This window comes from Passer domesticus, chromosome 5 (genome assembly GCF_036417665.1).
Source record: "Passer domesticus isolate bPasDom1 chromosome 5, bPasDom1.hap1, whole genome shotgun sequence".
Classification (NCBI taxonomy): Eukaryota; Metazoa; Chordata; class Aves; order Passeriformes; family Passeridae; genus Passer; species Passer domesticus.
The window spans coordinates 48,341,170-48,364,023 of record NC_087478.1 but is presented as its reverse complement, the minus strand read 5'-3'; the positions used below and the strand labels follow the sequence as shown (position 1 = coordinate 48,364,023).

The 22,854-nt window shown below is 47.5% G+C and overlaps 1 protein-coding gene and 1 long non-coding RNA gene across 9 annotated transcripts in view; both read left to right on the top strand.

Moving 5' to 3' along the window:
- CACNA1I (calcium voltage-gated channel subunit alpha1 I) overlaps window positions 1–22,854 on the top strand; it is a 164,612-nt gene that overhangs the window by 8,270 nt on the left and 133,488 nt on the right. For all 8 annotated transcript variants that reach the window (XR_010362403.1, XM_064420183.1, XM_064420179.1 and 5 more), the window contains one exon: window positions 6,040–6,341. Coding sequence is in view for 7 of the 8 variants with exons in the window: in XM_064420183.1 (XP_064276253.1) it covers window positions 6,061–6,341 (281 nt within the window). In the remaining variant the exon portion in view is untranslated. The remainder of the gene's footprint in view (window positions 1–6,039; window positions 6,342–22,854) is intronic.
- LOC135300581 (uncharacterized) overlaps window positions 6,353–22,854 on the top strand; it is a 56,447-nt gene continuing 39,945 nt past the window's right edge. Inside the window, exon 1 of the long non-coding RNA XR_010362408.1 lies at window positions 6,353–8,254. This is a non-coding gene — a long non-coding RNA (uncharacterized LOC135300581). The remainder of the gene's footprint in view (window positions 8,255–22,854) is intronic.

Genomic DNA, 22,854 nt, shown 5'->3' with positions numbered 1-22,854 from the left:
CTAAGCTTAATAATGGAGCTCTGTGCATTATGCTTTAAGGCTTACAAGCGCGTATTGTATTTGAAATAAGCAAGCATTGTTTTAACCGAAGGTAGGTGTCCTTATAGAGGTTGGATGGAACTACTGCCAATATGCTTTTGCTTTGTTTTTTGATTGGTCAAAAAACTTATTTTAAAAGTTGTAACATTAAGTTCTTGGTCTGCTGCCTGGGCTGTGAGCTGATGGCATCTTCCCATTGTCATAAGCATGTAATGAGACCGATGCTGGAAAATAAAACAGCTCATGGCATGTTCCTAGCAGTCCTGTCCTGTTTGTGGTTTGTACATAGCCCCCAGCTGGTGGTAGGATGCAGGAATTTCTTCTGCTCCCTGTCCTTAACAGAAGGAGGGGTGCAAAATGACCAGGGTCATGAAAAGGGTGAGGCTGGCAAACGCTCAAGCAAATCTAGCCGAGGATAATAGCATGTGTGGAAAGAAGGCACAGCAATCAATCAGCATGCAGCTACAAAGGCAACAGGTCATGGCATTTGACCAGGGCAGGGAACCTGGGGGACCTTGGCTCTGGTGCGGGCCATGGATGTTGTGCTTCAGGGGTGTGTGGGAGCACCAGCATCTGCAAGTGATGAATTCAGGCACCATTTGGAACATTCCTTGCTGGCTTTCTGCCACGTCCCCTTGCATTTGGAGGTGCTGAGATGATGGAGATGTAAAAGCTCTGGTTTCAAATCAAGTGCTCAGAAAAGTGACCCTGTTCCTTACTGGCACTCATACAGCCCCACACACACGCATGCAGATGAGAACAGGCGCTGTGGAGCTGTCTCACACGAACAGGCAGAGAAACATGCCAGTGCCAGCTGAACACAAACGCAGAGGGAGCTGGGCACCACTAATTATACTGTACCATGGCAAACACTCCAAATGTGAAACCTGTATGACTAACACGTCCCTGCAGCCAGACGCAGGCATCAAAGGTAGCTCTTGCCAGTTACAGTGACAAAGAGTGGCGGGCTGGCTGCCGTGCTCAGCAGAGTGCCTGGGGGCTCCTGAGTGGGGTCACCCCATGGGCCCCAGAACCTGCCACAAAGGCACGGCCCTCCTTCAATCACCCTGGGCCTGTGCAAGGCTGGCTGCTTGTCAGCTTTTGGATGGAGATGATAAATAAATAGGTGTGCCTCAGGTGCTGCTCCAGTGGATGGGACCATCTTGCTGTCCCCTGGAACACCAGCTGGAGGTTGTCATTTTTGTCCCTCTTCTGCAAGGGTGTTAGCAGGACAGAGTGGCTGCTGTGCTTCCCGCTGCTTCTGAGTAATGGGTGACTGATGGTGATGGATGGTTTGGAAAGGACTTGTGTGCCCTCAGAATGGGAGATGCTGTGTTTACCTTTAAAGGAAATATACTCTGCACTTTCATTTTTGATGGGGACTTCAGTGTTGTCTGTGTGAGCAGTGCACAGGAAGGAAGGAATAGCTCATAGGCAGTGTGGGCTGGCAAGGGATACAGAGTTAGGAATAATGGTGGGGAAGGTGAACTCTGAGGATGGTCCCACGTGAGAGTGGAGTTGTATCCTGCTAGACTCCGGGTGGATCCTCTCCAGCACTGGGACAGTGCTCTGGGGACCTCTCCCTGGTATTTCCCTCTCCTGGCTGGCTGCAAATGCTGTTTCACTGTCAAGCTGCAATAGTTCAGAAAGGGCTGCATGAGATTTGTAAAGGTCCTACCAGCCCTCCCTCACCCATGGCCCCTGTCAGCCCCTCTGCCAAGGGGGCACTGAGGAGCTGGGAGCCTGCTTTGGCTGGAGTGTGGTGCCTGCAGCACACCTTGGGCTGGCTCATGGCACTGACAGCCCTGGGGTGCCAGCTGCAGCCCTAAAGGGGGAGTGTGTCTGAGCAGAGACTTCTGCAATGCATGCCAGGGGGTGACATCGGCCTTTTTGGACACACACCCCTAAACTGTAGCACTTCTCCTGCATTGTGATATTTTCTGCTTTTATTCCTAACCAATTTCCACTTCTCATTAAGTCCACAACTTCTCTTGCTGTTTTAGAGCATCCTTCTCCCTTCCTCCTCAGTATCTGGCAGGACCAGGTGCTTCAGGGGAAGGGCTGAGCCAGAGGCTGTCAGCTTCTCTGGCGCTTGCCAAGGCAATGAGCTCCCTGCCAGCGCACGTGTCCAGGGCAGGTGTGCGTGCCGGATGCAGCACCAGTGGGTGCTCGGCCCAGGATGGTGGTGCCTTTAAATGGGCCCTGGGCACCGACAGTGCAGCCTTAAGACCTGGCTCCACAGAAGGGTTTGGCACAGGCTGTGCAGGGAGGGAACAGGAGGAGCTGCCAGCCCACAAATAACTTCCCTTCCCCTGGGAGGGAAGTGCAGCTGGTGTAGCATCACTCCTCCAGTGGTATGTGACTTTTGCAGCGGAATGTTTTTGTGTATTTGGGGGATATTTGGCCGTATAAGTCTTGGGTGGGGAGGATTTGATTTTTTTCTGGTGGTCTGGCCTGCTGTACTCGCTGGGGTTAGGCTTGCCTGAGCAAAAGCTGAGTGAGAAGAGCATGCACCTGGCCACCCCGTAACCCTCGTCTTGTATCCTTGTCCTCCTGTATTGCCCTTGTCACAGTAAGCTGCACTTGCACAAGGGGGAGGTTAGAGGCATCCCAAAGACAAATTCTGGAGATTTATAATTCTGTTGAGTCTTACTATAACTGCCTTTTATCTGGGTAGGAGCCCTCTCCATTGATGCACATTTTTCTGTGCATGCAGATAAATGCATTTGCCAAACTCATTCCTCATTTTGATTTAAACAGTGCTCCCCTGGGTTGAAATACTGTAGCAGGCTGACTCCAACCAAGTTACAGAGCAATGCTACAGCAAGGGAAGACCAGTGATTGCAAGCCCAGAGAAAATAGTTGTATTGCATTATTGCATGAGTTGCAGCCTGATGAAAATAGGGAAAATAGCTGATTTCAACCTCCACATCTGAAATGACAGCAGAGACAACCCTGCACCTATCTCTGGCAGAAAAACCACTCCACTCTTCTTTGAAGTTGAGATGGGAGGACTGACTGTGTGAAGAGCTTGGAAGTGCCCTGTGCTTGATTTTCCCCCTTCTCTCTTTTGACACAGAGTATTAATCCTGCTTAATGTAGGAAATACATCGTGATCACAGCCTTGGGAGGCAGAACAGGATTTAATCTCAGGAAGGTAACGGGTATTACTCACATCTCCAGTGGGGCAGCTGTCATTCAAGGACTGCATTTAGCTTCAGGACTTCCAAAGGGATTCACCTGGCCCTGTGTCCATACGAGCCCTAATGAGTCAGTCTGAGCTGCACAAATTAGAGTGATGAACTGTCTGTGATATACACGCCACCCAGTTTGTGCATGTGTCTTCCACATGGGCAGAGCTGCATCCCTAAGTCCCAGCTGCATCTAGCAGTGGTGAGATGGAGAAGAGGCCCTGGATGCTTGCTGAAGGGAAAGCAGGGAAATGCTGATGAGGTTGTTTCTCCTATTCCTTTTCTCAGTTGTACTGGTAATTATGAAGCTTTGTACGCTGCAGTTTGGAACTGTCATGCCCTCATCAGTGTGCATGCTCTGAGCACCATAATAAGTAATTCCTCCTGGCTGTCTCTGCTAATCTTTCTCCTCTGTGCTGTAATGGGAGGGAAGCTGGGCTCAGCCAGTGCATGTTAATAGACTGCAAGGCAGCCAGCTCGGAGCCGGCAATGGGGAGCTGGTGGGAATAAGGAATGAAAAAGGTGGTACACATAGTTGCATGGGTGCCCAGAGTCAAAAATCTGCTGAAAAGTTTTTTTTTGAAAACAGTAGTGATAGTTGGTGAGAAGGATGCACTGGAGATTTTTTTCACAGAGCTTAAAAAATTATGAACAGCATCCCAAAGCCAGTCAGGAGACATGGTAGCTGTTCTTTCCAATAGCTGCAGGCCTTTGGGATAATGAATTCGAAGAGTCTCTCTGCTATCCCCTAAGGGACACTGTGTCTGCTTTCTAAACCCCTGCACTTGCTGCTCTTTATTCTGACAAATACCAAGCCTTGAAGAACAAGCAAAGCTTTGGATCAAAGTGTGTGTTGGAAGCAGGAGGCTGACAAAACAGGATAGGTAGGCAGAGGTTTCAGGGTCTCATCTGGGAATGATGGGGCACTGCAGCCTAAGGTGGAGTGGTTGGCAGGGCTTACAGATGAGTGGTGTGGAGAGCACTGGAGATCATGGATCCAGCAGCGTGAGCATCAAAAGGATCACGGGCTGAAATGTCAAGAGTGCATTGCAAAGGCAGAGCAGTGTCAACAGAGCTGCTCACAGGCTTTGTGATCCTAAAGTGAAGAGAACTGGGACAAGTGCCAGGGAGGATAACCTAGGGCCAGTACGTGAGGAGATGAGGTCTGGACAGACACATCCTTTCCTGCTGCTCATCATCCCTTCCTGTACTGCAGTACAGTGTGTCTGAGGGCTCTTGTGTGGCTTTTAAACCTGTACTTGCAGCATGGGCACTCCAGATGGTTGAACATGCCAACAGGGTGAAGGGAAGACAACTGGCAGTCACTGGCCAAGCTCTCTTTCCTGAGAGTGTCCATGTAACACCCCTCCAAAGCCAAGCCTTGGAGTTTATTTAATTCCCCTCAGTTTGACCAGCCACTTCCACTCTGCTATTAAATCCACAGCACCCAGGCAGCAAAGTGATATTTTTTAGCAAAAGTTGGTGCTCTGTAGTGCACAGGAGTCTTGTGGCTCTGCCCTGGGTGCAGCTAAGCCATGCACAGCTACTTGCTCTCTACCCTCCAGCTAGAATGGGAGGAGAATCAAAAGAGTAAAAGGACTAAAAGGCAAAAAAGTTAAATAAAAGCAGTTTGATGGGTAACACGAAAGTTGTGCGCTCAAGTAAAGCAAAAAAAGGAATTTATTCACCTCTTCTCATGGGCAGGCAAGTATTCAGCCATCTCCAGGAAAGCAGGGCTCCATCATACATAACACTGACTTGGAAATACAAATTCTATCACTCCAAATGTTCCTCTTTCTTCCTTCTTCCCCTAGCTTTATGTGCTGAGAATGATGTCGTATGATATGGAATATCTCTTGGGTTAGTTGGAGTCAGCTGTCCTGGCTGTGAACCCTCCCAGCTCCTTGCGCATCCCCAGCCAGCTCAGTGGTGGGGTGATGTGGGAAACAGAAAATGCCTTGGTGCTGTGTGAGCCCTGCTCAGCAGTGACTGAATCATTGGTATCATCAACAATGTTTCCAGTATAAATCCAAAACACAGCCCTGCTCCAGCTGCTGTGAAGAAAATTGACTCTTCGCCAGCCAAACCCAGCACAGTGAGCTTGAGACCTGCTCTTCTCATGCCAACCCACACTCTCTGACCATTCTGTTTAGGGAAATAACTTTTGCAGCTTGTGTTCATGTTTCCACTGCTCCAGCATAGGAGAGCTCAAGCTTGAGTAAAAGGTGCTTAATGTTTAATCCCACTTCTGGCATGTGTTACAGCTCAGTGTTTGAATGAGTGTTGTGAATGGGTTTGACATGCGTTTGTCAGTGCCAGTCTGATGGAGCCTGTGTGATGGTGTGACACTGGGCCAGCCCAGAGTGCCCTTGGATAGGAGAGCTGGGCCAGCAAAGCTGCACCTGGAGTTGGCAGGACTCTGTTAAGGTCTGCAAGGACAGGATGACTCTGTTGTGCCAGGATGGGTCTGTACTGTTCAAAACATTGTTCTCTGTTACGGTGCTCAGGCTGCCTGCAAAAGAGCTGCCACGACCCTCTGAGGTGGTGAAGCCCTCTGACAGGTGTCTCAGGGGCTGCAGGGATGCTTTGGATGGCGATGGAGAGGAGCAGCCAGAGGAGTCTTGGTAGAGAGAGTCACTGGCAGAAGAGAGCTTAAAACTGCTTCAGCACCAAGTGGTTTATCGTTTGTCAGAGCCATCGGTCCTGCAGCTCTCCCCTGCTCTGGACTTGCTAGGAGAGCCCAGACATGCTGTGCTTTTGCTGCTGATTCCCTGTGGGATATAATTTCTCTTTCTCACTTCCTCTGCAGGGGTCCTCGCTTGTGGCTGGCATGGCAGAGTACGTCCCCCAGCCTCCCTCCACCTGGCCCGCAGGCCCACAGCCCCCTCACACTTCTGCCATCTGCCCACTGGAGCCTGTGGATCCGGGCATCTCGGAGCAGCAAACACCACCGGAGCAGCCACCGTCCTCCCTGGAGCTGGGTGAGGATGAAGAAGTCACCTCCCCTCCGGATCCTGATGTCCCCTACCCAGACTTGGCCCCAGTTGTCTTCTTCTGCTTGAAGCAGACCACCAGCCCGCGGAGCTGGTGCATCAAAATGGTGTGCAACCCATATCCTTTCTGAGCTGCCCCTTCTCCCTCCCCACCTCTGGCTCCCTCCTGCCCTGTCCTCCCCTCATCCTGCCCTCCTGGGCTGCCTTGCAGGTAAGGAAAAACTTTTACTACATTTAATAACCTTCTTTGTTCATTGCTTGTGTTTAAACAGAACCTTTTGCTGGTTTAGTGTGTGATCAAAATACACTGATTATGAAAGAAGGGACTTTAGAAAGGGCTGCTGACAGTCCCAGGCACAGGGACTGGGAGTGGGAAGAGTGGAGGTGTGAGGAGAGGTACATTAGAAAGTCTGTTCTTCCCCTTCCCAGCTCCCTTTTTGCCTGGGATAGAGTAGGATTTGCCAGCCCAGGAGCTTTTCAGACTGCAATGAACCGGAGGTGTCTGAAAATACAGGCTTTGCTGAGAGTTCACCTTGCCTTAGTGGGGGAACCACCACTCCTTCTGCACCCTGATTGCAGGGAAACCTTGGTGGCCTTTCCATTTAGTACATGTCACTGTCCTGCCAGTGTCTTGTTGGGATATCTGGCCAGGAATAAACGAGAGAATGTCTGTTCCACACAGCCTGGGAGAGATCTCTGGGACATAGGCACGTCCTCCTCTCCATGGTCAGCAATCACACAGAGGTGTTGTCATCATGCTCAGTGCATTCATGGCAGGAGGGTCCCTGCAGCCACCAGTGCCAGTGGTGGCCACCTGCACAGCTCATCACCAGGAGCCTGCCAGCTGGGCTCTGTGGCTCCAGTGGTATAAAAACCAGGTAGAGAAGAGCTGCTTTTCCTGAACTGTGGGATTGTTCATGGTGTGGAGGAAATGGAGAAGAAGATGAGTCATCAGAGAGGTCTTGGTCTGAGATTTTTGGTGGATGTTTTTCTAGACAGAAATCTCAACTGGCAGCACTTTGTACCAGGAAGTTTCCTAGTTCCTAGTTAGGTAGGTATTAGCTGTGAGGATGCCTGCTCTGGTTTTGATGTATAGATTAACTCAGAATGTCTGGGCATACAGTGGAGACTAGCAAAATGTTTCCAGGAGTATTTTCAGCTTTAAGAGAGCCTAACCCTGGGTAAGGACTTGAAGTGGTGTCAGCAGTAACAGCTGACCTTAAATGGATGAGATTTGTTTTAATTTCAAGTGTAGGTAAAGGTTTGTGTTTGAGCTCTGAGCTTTTGTCTTAAAGTTCAAAAGCCACTGAAGAGATGTTGCAGTTTCAAACACAGGTTATGGCTGAGAACACATTGGAGATTTAGATATTCTGCTTTCTTTTCTACTGGCTGCTCCATAAAATTTTAAAACTCTGCATTGAATTATGCATTGCTTTTCTGTCACAGTGTGCCTGTGCTAGTTATTATGTCCTGGGAAACTTGTCCCAGCATGTGGTAGAGCAGAACTCAGAACAGGACTCAGAGTAAAGCACAAGACATTTGTGTCACGATAAAAGGCTAGATTTGGGAAATGAAAGAGTAACAGTGTGGGTTTGGGATGAAGGCTTGCCTTTGGGTGAGGGAAGGAGGCTGTGGTGGAAGAAGACAAGAGTCTGTCCTAATTGCTGGCTAAAAAGTCTCTCAAAGTAATCCCCCCAATTTGGTATATTGCAAGGAGTTTGCTTTAAGTTGTTGGAACTATTGCTCAAGAAATTGGGCTGTCTTAGCTTTTAGGTGTTACTTTTGTTCTAATCTGCAGACAAATGTGTTCTTTCACTTAGAGAAAGACTGTTTCTTATTAGAAACTAGATAAAGAAGGAAAAAGCCTCACCCAATCACCTCTTGATGACATACATGTGGCTACAGGTGCCACCAGGGAGAGAAGGGCAATGGTGGGGCTGCTGGTAACCTTTTGGAAGGGTGGTGTCAAACTTGAGGTTTCAGCTCAGCTGTGTGAAGCTGGGAGATGACATTACCAGTGGAGACTGAGAGGTGAGGATTCAGGCCCTCCTCTGATTTCCTTTCAACCCCTTGTGCTCCTCTTTTTGAAAGGCTCGTGTATTAAATAATTATCTTTTTTTCTCAAATGGGTGGTTGCTTCTGCACCCTGAAGGCTTTTTGCATGGAATCATATGCTCTTGGCATCACACTTTTTTTTAACAGCATCATAGAAATGATACATTTACAAGGCTTGGTGGTACATGCCTGGCTGGGAATCAGACCCTTCATAAGAGATACTTCTATGAAAATCAAATCCCGTCTTCTAGGAATATGCTTGCCTGCTTTTCATCCTTGTTATACTGAGCTATTGGGTCTCCAATGTGCTTAAGCTAAGCAGGGGCAGGATGAGTCACTGTCGTAGGTCAATACCTGGCCTTTCGTGAAGATTCAGCAAAAAGATGGGGCATTAATTAAATGCCTATTAATCTTCTTGTGGAATTTTTTCCTAGATTAGAGCTTCATGATCGCTGTTATGGAAGTACTGTCAATGAGATTTAAAAAGGAAGCTCTGATAGTTAAGGACTATGTAACAATTTTTTTAAGCGCGAGGTCATTAACCACCAAATTTCAATTTAGGTAATTGCATTCTAACTACTTAAATCCCCCTCTCCTGGAGATTATTTTTCCTTTTGTGAGCAGTCCTGCAATTTTGTTATGTGCTATTAAACAGCTGCCATATTGCTTTGCTGCAGTGCAGTAATAGAAGAAAGAACCACTTATTTCTTTGCTTTAAAATTGCTTCTGGAAGCGTATTAGTGTAGAGATGTGTGATGCTGTCATTGCAAAAGTTGTAGATCCTAACTTCCTTTTAAGAAGAGGACTCTGATGCCTGTGAAAGTCCATGTGTTCGTCCCCAAAGGGAGTATTTGCTGTGCTTTTTGCTCTTGTAGCGTGTGGTGAAAAGGGGCCTGATGCTTTCAAGTTTGGTGATTTATGTGTTTTTGGGATGGCTTTACCTACAGCACGAGTGAATAGATGAATAACCTTAGTTTATTTGGAAGCAGATTTATTTTTTTATTTCTAATATACCTTATTAGAGACAGGTAAGTGCTGTATCAGCTGGGTGTGCAGTGCAGCTCACCATGCACCTGGAGCCTGGCTTGTGCCCTGATTAGAAAGGAGCTGTTGTGATGCAGCACCTGAACAACCAGCCAGCTGGTTTGTTTAGGTTAATTTGTGCTTTGGTAACAAAAGATTGGACCACTTGGAGTTGTAGATCATGGAGCTTTTACAGTTACAATGTTAACACAGTCCTTATTTGAGATATGGTTATAAGAATGGCTGGAAGATTTTTTTTTTTCTTTTATAAAACCTAAACTCTGTCATATAGGATTTGAAGTCAAGCTTGGATGGGGATAGGAAGAAAAGTGTAAAAAATATGTTTCCAAACCAACTGCATAGCATTTATCTTATGAATTTATAAAATGTTTGCGACTAAATAATGGGCATGCCACATGGCACCTTACAAATGGATCCTCATGAGAGGCTCTGCAGTTCACTACTCTGTCATTTTCTTGCTTTTTATGTACCAACCCCTTGGTGAAGCTGTTGGCCCTTTGGGCTTCTGTTTTGCTTTCAAGCAGTGAAGTGTTGCACTTCCAGCTGATTTGAGTGGTGTAGGAGCAGCAGGTCAGATCCCAGATGAGCAAAAGCTTATGTGCACACTTAATTTTTATTACTGGGAGCTGTGTTTTACAGAGTATTGAGCAGGGTGACTTCTTACAGCTGTGGTATGACTGTGTGTACTGAGGAGCTGCCTTGTAGCTCATTAGCTTTAAAACCCACTGAACAGGGGCTTTGCTAGCATACCTGCTGCCAAAAATCCCACCTTGCTTCTGGAGATGCTTTTACTGGTGGCATTGTTAGCTTGGACTGTGTGCTCTGTGCACAAGGAACCAGGACTGGCCTTGAGCATTTTGGTTGGAATCAGAGGAAAGCTCTGCATTTATTCCCCACAGGGATAATTTAGGTGTGAGTCAGTGGAGTATAGGATGGCTGGTGATGGCAATAGTGGTGCCTCACGCTGGCACTGCCCTCTGAGAGCCAAGCGCAAAATCAAACGTTGGAGGAGAAAAAATGTGTGAGAGGATTGGTGCTTTTGTGGGTGACAGTGGCAGGAGGTGCCACAGTGCATGGGAACTGTGGGCTGCCAGGATCACTGCTTTTTGGGTGCTGTGTGGTTAAGGGGGCAACAGCTCTACTGCTCATTAAGCTTTGGGTTAATGTGTTATATATGGAAAATATGCCCTTGTTAAATACCAGTTTGGGCAATTAGCTTATGCCCATTGAAGTTATATGTGCAGATTCTGTTGTATGCTGTGCTTGTTTTTGCCTTATATTTGTACACTGTCAAACCCTGGACACACTGTTCTTAATGACTGGCTGTAGTTATATAATAAACAAGCATAATCTGCAAATTTATTGCAAATCTTGTAGTAGTTTGACTGTCTTAAGGCCTGAGTTCCTGTAATCATTTGAATTTTACTTTTCTTTTTCACATGTGTTTGTATATATAAATAAAAATCATGGTTTTCTGCATCTCTAGTAAGTAGAGAGAAGCTTGGAAATGTGACCAGAAAGTGTAATAATACATTAAAAATTGAATGGCTTATGAATTTTAAGCAGCATTGATCATTCCTGAGAACCTGAGGATCATGACTTTCTACTCTTGGGGTCATCAGTATCAGCTTTTAGGTGCAGGTTTGAAAAACAGTAAAATGTATATGTTGTTCATGTATCTCCATTTTAAGAGCTGCTCTCCTGTCTCTCTTAAAAAGCCTGGCTCAGGAGACACATGAAGACTCTGGCATTTATTTGAGGACTTTTGACAGCTTTGTATCATTGTAGGTAACCAGGCAGATGCTGCTGCTGTGCCCCCTTTCCAGCCAAGGAGATATAGCTGTACACCCACCAAGTGCACAATTTTTTTCTTTTTCTCTAAGAGGTTTTCTGACCTCTTGGCACTCCACAACATTCTAAGTCAATTTTGCAGTTGCTCCTGTTGTGTGGGATGGCCAGAGCTCTCCAGTGGGTGTGCAGTGCTGGGGCATTGGTGTTCCCGTGGGCTTGTGCCAGATGCTTTTCAAGCTTTGAGGGAGCAGGACTGCTTTAGGTTCTGCTGGGTTTTCTGCCCCTCTGCCAGCCTCACTGCTGGAGTGAAACTTGCTATTAGCAAATAAAGGTGACTTCTAATGAATCAGCTGTTCATTATCTTGATTAATATTTGAAGGCACTGAATGCAGTGGATCAATATATCAAGTGCTCTCCTCCCCTTATGTGTTAGCAATGTCTTAAAGCAGACATGTCCTACCCTTGTGAGCTGACCCTTAACTTCCCTGCTAACTCTCCCTCTGGAAAGCTAATAGGCTTTACCCCATCTAACCCTACCTGTCTGAAAACCACCCCAGGTCTCTGTATGTATTTGACAGACTGCAGCAGGAAATTGGATGAACCTCTTAACTGAACCTCTCTTTGGAGGGTGAAGCAGATCTCTGGAAGTTCCTGTTCTTCCTTTAGCAAAGCAGTAGTTGCTGGATAGCAAGCTGTAGCATTTGCATTTTGGATTGCTATGCTGTTTGGTTTCCCAGATGCTCTAGAAGAAGGCAAAGAGAAAGACAGGGAGCAGGTTTAGTTTTGGAAATTACACAGTCTGAACATTTTAATGTTTCCATAATGAAATATTGGGTAACCTTAGCTTTCTGGGAGAAGAACCCCATCCACCTCGACTCTGGATTGCAGAAAAGTAATTCTCTGAATTCCAGCTTTTTCTTAGGATAGCTGTTTCCTGATTGTGGTTGGTAGGCAGGTGGCAGGAGGAGCATGACAGAGCTCAGGGCCTTCACAAGTAGTTGAGAAGGAAGTTGTCTCCACAAAACTAGTGACAAGGGAGTGCCATTAGTGCGGGTCATTTGATGTGCAAATTTACGAGTGGAAGTTTAGAGGAACCGTTTGCACAGTCGGATGTGGTGCAAATGGAATTTAAACTCGTGCATTGTCATTAGTAGCACACAAGGGATGGATATGTTTGAAGGGGATTTGCATGCTTGAGATCTGTAAGAAATTGGCTGGATTGTGTGGATGTGAGATGTATGCAATTTCAGGCAAGTGGGCAGATGTAAAGGGATGAGGTCTAAATTTGGCTGGCTTGCAAGATGGCCCTGGGTATCTAAGCACAAATGTTGAAACAGGATAAATCCCTGCCTCCCATCCCTTTAGCTTAATCCCTGGAGGCTTTTTTTATGGTGAGAACTCAAAGACCATGGTTTGGAAATGAAGCAGGACAGCAGCACATACAAAACCAGGGCTCTGACTGAAGATTTGATGTTCGTAGGGTCTAACAAAACTGGAAATGAGGCTGAAAATTCGTGGTGCATCCTTACTGTCTTTTTTCAAAGATCTGAACATTTTTGCTGTTATTGAAGGATAGAGTCCAGCTGTTGGAGGAAGTGCTATACCTGCAAAGCACAGAGGAGCCTGTGGTTTATGAGAGGGGTATTTCTGCTGTGTGTTTGTAATGCCCTGTTTCCCTAATATGTTTCAAACCCAATAAAAGACCTTGTAGGACTCCGTGCCCTGATGCTTTAGGAAAGCAGGGCTAGGACTCTTACTGCAACAGCTTTTGATGAGGTGCCTTAATACGGTACCTGGGTTTATGACCAATGAATGTGGAAAGTGCAGGGAAGCAGGGGAGAGAGCATAGAAGATGCAAGTCATAAAATTGTCTGGTATAAATCAGTGTTATTCTGTTATACCTAGTAAGAACTAATCTGTGTGCACCAGCCATTGCTCTTCAGGTGAGGCTGGGGAGATTGGTCTTGTCTTGTCACACAGGACTGTGCATTTGTGGCAGTCTGGGGGTGTCTGGTATTGCCAGGCCAGAAGAGAGGAATGGTGTGCTCAGCTGGGATGCAGGGATGGTAGCAGTGCCTGCACTGAGGGACAGCCCCATCCCTCTGAGGAGTGCATTACTGAACTGAAACAAATGCTGAAAAACCTTTCTGGAGCATACTGTGCTTATTCAGTGGAATATATTTTGCCTTGGAGAAGAGAACCACTTATTCTTTGAAAAATGGTCAGTTTGTCTTTTTCAGCCTTTGTGAACACTGGAGCAGGGTGTGTTAGAGTGCCAAAGAGGCTTTTGTAGAAATAGAAAGGGCAATAAAAATCCTCCTTTTGAGTTCAAGATCTATAAAATACTCTGACCAGACCTCTAATTGCATGCCTTTTTATAACAATGTGAATTAATAGAATTAACCAGTAACAAACTGACCAGCTGTTTGTTTGAGGACTTGACACTCTTCCCACCCTAGAGCATGGGAAAGGGCCTGCAGCTGTGGGTTGTGAGCACAGTATTTGACAGGAGCTCCTTCAGGTGAGAAAGAATCAACAGAGCTGCAGCTCCTCTGCAGCTGGTCCCAGTATGGCTAAGAGGAGGCTATGAAACACTTGGCCCATTGCAGACCTATGGAGAGAACAGGAGCAAAGAGTCTGCCAAGCTGTCAACCTCTAAGCTGGAAAGATCTTTATGGTCCTGGAGAAACACTGTCTTTGGACAGGCACTGTGTTTTGGTGTAGGAAGGCTCTAGTCTGGTGTAGGATGGACCAGGCTCAAGCTTGCACCCACTTCTGTCCTGTGCTTTGCCCACTGGTCCTGGTTGGCCTGGAGCACCTTGGTCAGCCCCTTCCTGGAGTGCCTGGTGTATCTCTGTGCCACTCCTCTCCCTTGCTTCCCTGTCTGCTGGGAGCAGGGCTGAGGAGGTCCTGTTTGACAGGTGCTTCTCTTAAATGGGGTTTTACAGCCTCTGGCTGATGAGGGCTGAGGGTGGTGGGAAGAGCCACCAGCTGGGGCTGCCTGTTCAGAGGGACAAATCTGGTGGTGGAGTGGGCTTGTCCTGCCCTTTGTCACTGCTGCTCCTTGGGCTGTGAGTTTGTGCTGTGCTGTCTCTTGTTGCTTCTCTACCACGAAGGGGCTGCTGCCCTACCTGCCTCTCCTCCTTGGAGGTTCCCTGGGCTCAGCTGTGCAAATGAGAAGGAATCATCTCAGGAAAAGCTTTGGAGGAGGAGAGAAGCCAGCTCAGGGGGATGGCTTTTTATTCCATGTCAAGAAAACAATGGAGCTGTGACCAGCAGCCAGGGAAAGAAGCTGAGATGAGCAAGGAAGGCAGCTGGACTTGTAAAATGAGAGGTGAAGTGTGATGATGAAGATGTAAGACACTGATGGGGAATGATACCTGGAGGTTATCTAGGTTGGGAACAGGTGATGCAAATCGCTGCTGACCTTGGCAGTTATCTCAGCAAACCTTGAAATCAATGGTATTGAAAGCAGCTGACAGGCCTGAGACAATCAGCATGAGTGCTTGGTCTCTGGCTGCCATCAAGGACTGGTGAAGTAAGAAGGTGTGTGATGGCAGTGTGAGCCTTCTGCTAGAGAGCCTGCATAGCTGCTTGGATCCAGGCTTGGCTGCTCCGAGGGATGGAGCTGGTGTGCAGTGCTGTGGCTGGAACAGCTCTCACCTGCCCATCCTGACTGCAAGGTCAGCTTGTGGGGATGGAAAGCTTAGCTTGGCCTCCCTGCCTTTCCCTTCTCCAGCTTTCTCCATGCCCAGTGCATCAGTGCAGTTTGGGGAGGGGAGCAACTGCCTCAGGCGGGATGGGGGATGTGCCAAGCTGCGATGTGGGGGACCATCTGTCCCCCTGAGACAATGGTGCCATTTACACTTACGTACTGCAATTCATCCAAGAGGAAAGATAAATCTGTCCTGGCTAATGATACATCACACTCTTTGCTTATCCTTTCTTCCTGTAGTTTTCTCTCCCCCAGTCTCCTCTTGTCATCACCTACTGTGCTTCAGTCTATAAAAGAAGCCATTGCTCCCCCTCCTTGAGTGTGATTTGATGTTTCTGAGTCCCTGCACCTCCTCTAGCAGACTCCCCTGTGACTAGCCACTCTGTCTATCCCTTTTCCTCTCTGTCTGTGGCAGTTTGTCATTTTCCCCCTCTTTTATAATTTCCCTTGCTGTCATTCTGGGTTTTGCTGCTAGCAGCCTGTCTGCACTGACTGTTCCTGCCCTGGAATTGGCTCCTTCTGTTAAGTGCCTCTCTTGGCCAATACTGTGGACACCCAGCTTCCTGGGGTGAAAGGTCAGGGCTTAAAGGGGAGACCTGGAGGTGGGATTTAAACAGAGGACATCATTCATTGGCTTATTTAGAATGAGGAGAAAGGCTAGGGCTCTGCAGAGGTGTGAGTTTAGCTGTGAAATTAGCAGATTTCTGCTATCTCTGGAAGGGATTTCTACATGGCAGGGTGGGATTGCTTCTTCCTTGTACTCACAGGCTGCTTCCATCCCCCTTTAGAGCATTCCAAGCCCAGGTCAGCTGCTATCTTCCTGTGCTCTTTGACGTGCTAGTGGCACCTGTGACATCCCCATCCTGAGCTGTCAATGTGTAGGAGCACTGAGCTAATTTCTGAGCTGCAGAGTCCAAGGAGTGCACCTGGGAGCAGGGACAGGCTGCTGGGAGGTGACCACATCCTGAGCCAGCCTGGGTGACGCTTGCTGCTGGATCCCTGGACTTCTCTGGGATATAGCTGGTGCTGTGCTAATCCTGCTACCCAGGTCTGGCTCTCGTGGACTGGCCCAGACAGATGTGAGCTCAGCTCCCAGCACTGGCTGGGAGCTCTGTGGCTGCAATCCCCTGGCCCTGTGCCCCAGCTTGGAAGCTGGGCGAGGTGCTCAAGGATTTGCTTGCAAAAGTTGAACCAACAGTGCTGTCTCAGCCTTGTTCCTGACCCCTGGACCTTTGTGAGGGCTGCTTCATCCTTGCTTTAATAACTTGGTATTGTTTGTCACTACTTCCCCAGGGTAGCAAAAAATTGCTGAAATACTACCAGGGCTTTAAGACTGCTTGTAGGAGCTGGATGCTGTGAGAGGCAGAGTGAACCAAATGTACCTCTTGGGGGATTTCTCTTCTCAAAGAGTCACGGATTAAAAAGGCTAACATCAGTACAAATTCATCCAGGAGAAAGCTGCTGAATCCAGTGCTTGTAATGCTAGCTCTGAGATTTGCCTCAACAGGCAAGAAGGGAAGGAAGGAAAGAAGACACATGGTAAAATATTAACCTCCCTATTGGAACAGGCAGTTTGCAACAAACAGCAGCTGTTCTCTTTCATGGCATGAAAGATGTAGGAGCTCAGTATTTGAGGGTGGAGAAATATTTTCTTCCATGCAGAGGTTGATAGTTTCTCACATCAAAGATCCAAAATATCTGCTCATCTTTCAAGGCCTGCTTATTATTTGGAAGCATACTGAAACATCAGTACTTGGCAAATCTGCCTTGCCCCATCATTCACACACCCCAAAAGGAAATCTCCCTGCCTTTACCTGTATCCTGCATCTTGCTTTGCAGCCAAGAATGCCTCACTGTAGTGTTTCCCCGAAGAATACCATGTCCTTATTTTCTACAAAATGTTCTACAGATCGTTTACCAGCCAGCTAGCAGATGTTAACAAGAATTGTTAGCAATAATCAAGCTAAAACATATTTGAGAAAAGTAGGTTTTTTATGTATTGCAGTTTTTATGTAATTATTTTTGTTCATGTGTTTACCAACTTGTGATGTAATTTTTGCTTTGAATAAGTCTCTTGGGTTTGTAGGTGATTTTGGAAGGCTCTGCTTTGTCCACATGCGAGATTCAGGCCAGACCTTGAAAATGTTTGTCATGAGTGAGTTATATTAAAAAAGACAGGCTTATAAAAGTGCAACAGTAATAATATATTGCCTTTGGTACTGCCTGATGTTCACTGCCACTGGCCAACTGTGATATTTCTTAATGAAGGATTTTTTTCCCCTCAAGGCAATTTTTTCTTGCTTTTTTCTTTCCCTATGGCTCCTTTCTGATTAATTTTCTTGATGGAGGAGAATCCTTCCAGCTTGGGAGTTTGCTCCTCTCTTCTCTGTACTTGTTGACCCACTGTTTAGCAGCCTTGTGCTGGCAGCTGCTCTTATCTTCCCTTCTGGACCCCTCTCTGGAAGTGGGATTTTAGTGAATGGAGGAGGCTCTAGATGTTATCCCACTTGTTTTGTACAGGAAAGTCCTTTGGGAACAGCAGTCTTCTCACTGTTTCCTTGTAGATTTTTTTTTGCATCCCATGCTACAGTTTCCCAATTTTCTTTTTTCTTGTAGGTTGACCCTGTTATCTTTCCCTGTGTAGAGGAAAGTCCTCATATTATATGTTTTCTTCCTTGCTGGGTGCTGAGTAATGTTTTTCCTTCTTTTCCTGCCCAGCAGGATCTCTGAAGAATCTCACACAGCTCCATACAAGGGCCAGAACACCAATAGAACCAAAGAAATGGAAGACATAGTTTCCATTGTTACGTGAGGTAGTAGCATAGTTTTCAAAAGCTGTCCAACTTTTCAATTGCAGCGGTCTTTTTATCCATTAGTAAAACCTTAATTTGAGGTCTGGGAGGCAGAGACCAGGCAAAACTCTGGGGTAGGATACTGAAGTGAGGGACTGAGAAGCTGAGGAGGCAGATCAGGTTGCTGGGTCAGGCATCCAGCAGGGATTTGGAGAGGAAAGCTGATCCACCAGGTATGTGCCCTGCAGGGTGGAGGGGCTGGGCAGCAATGGCATGAGGCAGCAGCCTGGAGAGTGGGCTGGGTGAGGACAATGGAGGGTAGGCAGGGTGTCTGGGGAGAGGGTCTGGAGGGGAGAAGCTGCTGGGGCAGGGAGCCCAGGCGGAGGCAGGGCTGGAGGGCTCAGCCTGCAGCAGGAGGGGTGAGATGGGAGCACCCCGTGGAGCGAAGTCGTGTCCCTGCCCTACAGCCTTCACGCTTTGCTTTCCTACTTGTTTCTGTTTCCCTGCTGCCAGCAAATCCTGTAAGCTCCCTGGCTAAAGAGGTGTCACATCGGTGTCCTCACTGATGCCATCCCCTCCTGTGGGTGCAGGGGTCCTGTGGGGAAAAGCTAAACCTGAACATGTGAACCTGCAATGAAAGGTTGTGTTGTGAAGGAGGTGTGGAGAGGGAGAAACTGAGATTCCACATTCATCCTTAATTCTGTCTTAATTTATTGGATTGAGTCATATCAGTCAGTCTCTCTTAAGTATATTCAAAGCACTTTATTTATTTAATTTTTTTTCTGTGGCAGCTGCTAATTTATCTCCATTTGGATAGGTTGTTAGAGAATGAGTGAAAGAGGTCTTGGGTTACCCTGCTGCTGCCCAGTGTGGAAGCAGTGTTTCGGAGCATCCAGCAGCAAATGCTAGTCAAAAATACATCTGGGACACATCTAAGAACAGACAAAATAACTTTTTTATTTGCAGTCATTGACATTCAGCTTAGATTTTCCTCATAGCATTCATACCTGCTATGTAAGTCTCAGCTCAAGCTGCCAATCAAATGAAGCTCTAAGCAAATGAGACAGGGTGTTAGAAGGAAGAAGAGTTTGTGGTAGGATTAATTAAAATTAGTGTTATCAGTGTGGCTGCATGCAGCCTTCCACCATATAGGTCAGCTCTCTCTGAAGCCTCAAGTTTCCCCTACAATGCCATAATTAACTATTAAAGTAGGTGCTTAAAAAAAGCATTCCTCCTCCAGAAAACCATAACCCAGGATTTTTTTTTTCAAAGCACAGAATTAATTGCATCCTTCCACAGTATCTTTGAGGTGCTGTTATTTCTTTAAAATGCATTTACAGCATATTGTGATATGTCACACATCCTTTAAATATCCAATAGCTTTTTAACTTTTAAAAATCTATTTCACACTTAGTGGCATGTCTGTAATGCATTTTTCTGGAACGTGTGGCAGATGTCTGGGGAAACTGTGTTTTCTCCCATATGGGGGTTATTTTACTGGAAAATGAAAGAGGGTTGACACTTCATTTGATTTTCCTGAGCTGTCACATCAGGGATTCTCTGTCTGGGTGTGAGACATGAATCCAGATCATATGTAAACTGCACAAGGGAAGATGTGATCCCTTCCCCGGCTGAAGGGGGACTTCCCACTGAAGAACATCCTCTGGGGGCTACAAGGGGGGGAAACAGGATGGGGAGGTCTGCTCTGGGATACCCTGCTCCATGGGACTTTCCAGCATGCTCTGGACACACAGAAGTAACATCAAGTCTGTGCTTGGACCTTCCTCTTTGAGAAGGAGGCAGGTGGCAGCTTTGAGGTTACTCAGACCTTAAGGAAACTCCTGATAGTTGTGACCCAGGTTGCTGAAGTGAGCTGGCACTTGAGGGTTGTGTGGTGCTGAATTTGACTCCTGGAGAGGCATCGTACATGCCAGGGCTGCAGTCACTTTGGATGTGTCAGGCCACCATTGCACAGTTGTGCTTTATGGACAGGCAGAAGGGAATTTGTCATCTGTGTTGGCCAACAATCTCTATCTGCAGATCTGTTTGCAGATCTGTGTTTCTGTTCTGACTCCTTCCTCTCTGCTCTGTCTGAACGTGGCTCTGTGTCCCCTTGTCCTTGTGCTGTGGTGAGTTGTCCCTGTGTTTCCTGTCCTGATCCCAGACTGAGCACCATGCTCGAGGCAGCCCCCTCTGTTGTTTCCCCTGCGATGTCAGGGGGAGGGGAGGAAGCTGAGCAGAGAAGCTGCTGCAAGCCCCTGAAGGTGATGCTTGTGCCAACATCCCCCTTTACTGAGGCAGATGCAGTGGGGATAAATACCAGGTGTCTCTTACAGAGTAGATAAATGCACAGCAGTCCCTGTTTGTCATGTTAGGACAGAAGAACCTTCCAGGTATAGATTTCAGAAGATTGCCAGTGGCACTTGGCACACCCCTCTTGTGCACAACCTGGGAGACACACTCCTGAGTTTCTGGGCAGTACAAATGCCCAAGAATTATTTGGCTGTGGCAGCAGTCAGTGTCCTCACTCTGGTATGTGTGAGCACAGGCACATGCTGTGGAGGCATTTCTGGGCAGAATTTCCCAGGGACTGAGGAGCACAGCCCTGGGGAAGCTGTCACTGAGGGCACAAAGCTGGGATAGCAGGAGGGTGCTGGATATCCGTGGAAATATGGACATGGAGGTATGCCTCCTGCGTGGAAGCAAGGGGATGGGGTGGGTGAGTGACCTGGGATGTCCCCACTGGACTGAGGGTGTCAGTGATCCCATCAGTGGAAGCAAAGGTGGCAGGTTAGACAGATCTAGCAGGAGAGCACAAAAGTAATTATTTCCTTCCCCAGCCACTTGACTTCTCTGGGTACTTCTTGAGCACGATTAAGCTGATTAGTGTCATGCACTTGAGGCTTTGTCTTGTACCCATTTGGCATTTCCCATTCTTGTTTGCATGCATGAAGGATTTCCTCACCCATGGCTGTGACACCTCTCCCCCCTGGACTCAGGATTATTATTTTCTGATGATTAATGTTTTCATGGATCTCAGCTTTTCAGGAACACAAAGACATTCCCAGTGGAGGATCTGATGCCAAGTCTTTAGTTGCTTGGTTTAATAGTTACACCTGGGATTATTTCATCCCACTGAATGACCTCTTCTGAGACACTGCTGCTTCCCCCAGGTGGCTTTGTATTTATAGGTTTATCTGTGCACCCTTTTCCCACCAAATGTGCTGCTTGTGCTGCTGGTGCCCTCAGGCATGTAGCTACAAGCTTGTGCTTGAAAATTGTGGGAAGGCCTCGTGCACCTCATGGAGCCAGAGTGGTTCTCTGAAGTGTGGACAAGCAGCAGTCAGAACACCAAATAGCACTGAGGACTGGCCAGAATAAAAATACAGGAACTGTTAGTGCAATGTATGTATTGCTTTTGTACTGTTAACTTCTATATTGATACACACACACACAACAAAGATATTTGATTAAGTGATACTACATAATAAATCATCCGAGTTCTTTATTACTCTAATTTATATGCATCTGTATAAATCAGAGGTGTACTCACCATTCCTTTGCCATCCCTGAAAGATGCAGGAGGATTAGACAGCATTTGCATTGATGAGTCTTGGGTAAATATTTGACCTCCTGGTGAATTCCTCTGCAATTATCCCTTGGAGAGATTTGCTGTGTCTCCCCCTGTGCATCTGTCTGGGTGAAGCCAGAGGGATGTAGGGAGAAGCAGGGGAGCCTTTCACTGGTGTTTCAAATCCTGGGGGAACTGAAAAGGTTTTGAGGGGAAGGTGAGGATTTAAATTTGTTTTTACTGATCAAGTGGTAGGGGGAAGTCTGGAATTATAAGGAGAGAACAGGTCGTGGTGTTGGACATTTAGTGGGCTGCTGTATGTTGGGCCACCTGGAGATCATGAAAGGGATGAGACAGCTAAAATCAGTGAGCTCCCAGATGCTTTTCAGGTGTGTTGAAATCCCAGCGTAAATCACCAGTGCAAGAAATTGTGCTGATGGTGGGAGCGAAGTCCTCCCAGCTCTTTCTGGGCAGCTACCTGTGGGATGGCATGTCCTGGCAGCCAGTGAAGAGGAGAGCTGTGATTTGGTTAAAGAATGGGAGTGCTGCAGGGACTGGGTCACACCCAGGGAGTGGGCTGCTGGTGAGAGATCTTGGTTTGGCAGAGGTGGGCAGAGGGCTGCCCCTGCATGCTGGCTGCATGCAGGGTGTGTTGAGCCTCCAAAGCTGCTGGGTTTAGTGCAGGTAGGTGCTCAAGCATTAGAGTTGTGTGTGCTGTGGTTAATGAACTCACACCATGCCACTGACTCAGAGAGGTCTCTTTGCTAACCCTGGCTCAGGGCCTCTCGGGTTTCTCAAACTGGGTGTAAATTTTAGAACAGAGAACAAGCTCCCTCTTGCAGAACTTTGGCCACATTTATTGTTTTGGTCAGGGTGAGTATACCATAAAGAGCAGCCTTTGTGTCTGTGCTGGTTTCATGCTTCTGTTCAAACCAGGCATTTACTGAAACAAAATTAAATCTGAGCTGGCAAGTTCAGTTTGAGTTTCGGCTTCAGTTGGCCTGTGCTTTGTTCAGATTAATTCTCTTTTCCCCCAAATGCTCGTACCTCCCACCCCATCCCCCAGACAGGGAGGCAGCTGTTGTCATTTCTCTGCTTTCACAAAGGCACAGTGGGAAGAGGAGACAAAGCAGAACATCATCTGCCTTCTCCTCTGGAGGCAGGCAGGGAGCTGAGCTCCCAGAGGAGCTGGTGCCGAGCTGCTCCTGTGCATGGGTGGGATGCTGCTCCATGGGGATGCTCGTGGGGCAGGTCTTGCTGGAGGGAAACAGGAGGAAGGACCACGAGAAAGGCAACAGTCCAAGCACCGTGAAGGTTCCCAGTTTAGGTCTTCACTGGTCCTCTGTGCAGCTGTCTGAGGGAGAACTGCGAGGGAGGGCCTCCTGGGATGGCCAGGCAGCCTGGAGCATGGATGCAGCACGGGAAAGAGGACCTGGGGGAGGAGAGGAAGCAGTGTGTTAGTGCTCCTAGGCGCCGGAATGCCTTTAAAGCTGACGTGTTGCCATGGTGTGCCTGGCAGTAAAGCTCCCTTGTTGCTTCTCTAATTCCATTCAGGCAAAGAAGAATGGTGAGGGGATTAAAAACAATGCACAGCAAAGGCTCTATTCCTGCTGTGGAGTGCTCTCCTTGGCTCCTGCACCCTCCAGCACCCGGGCCTCTCTGC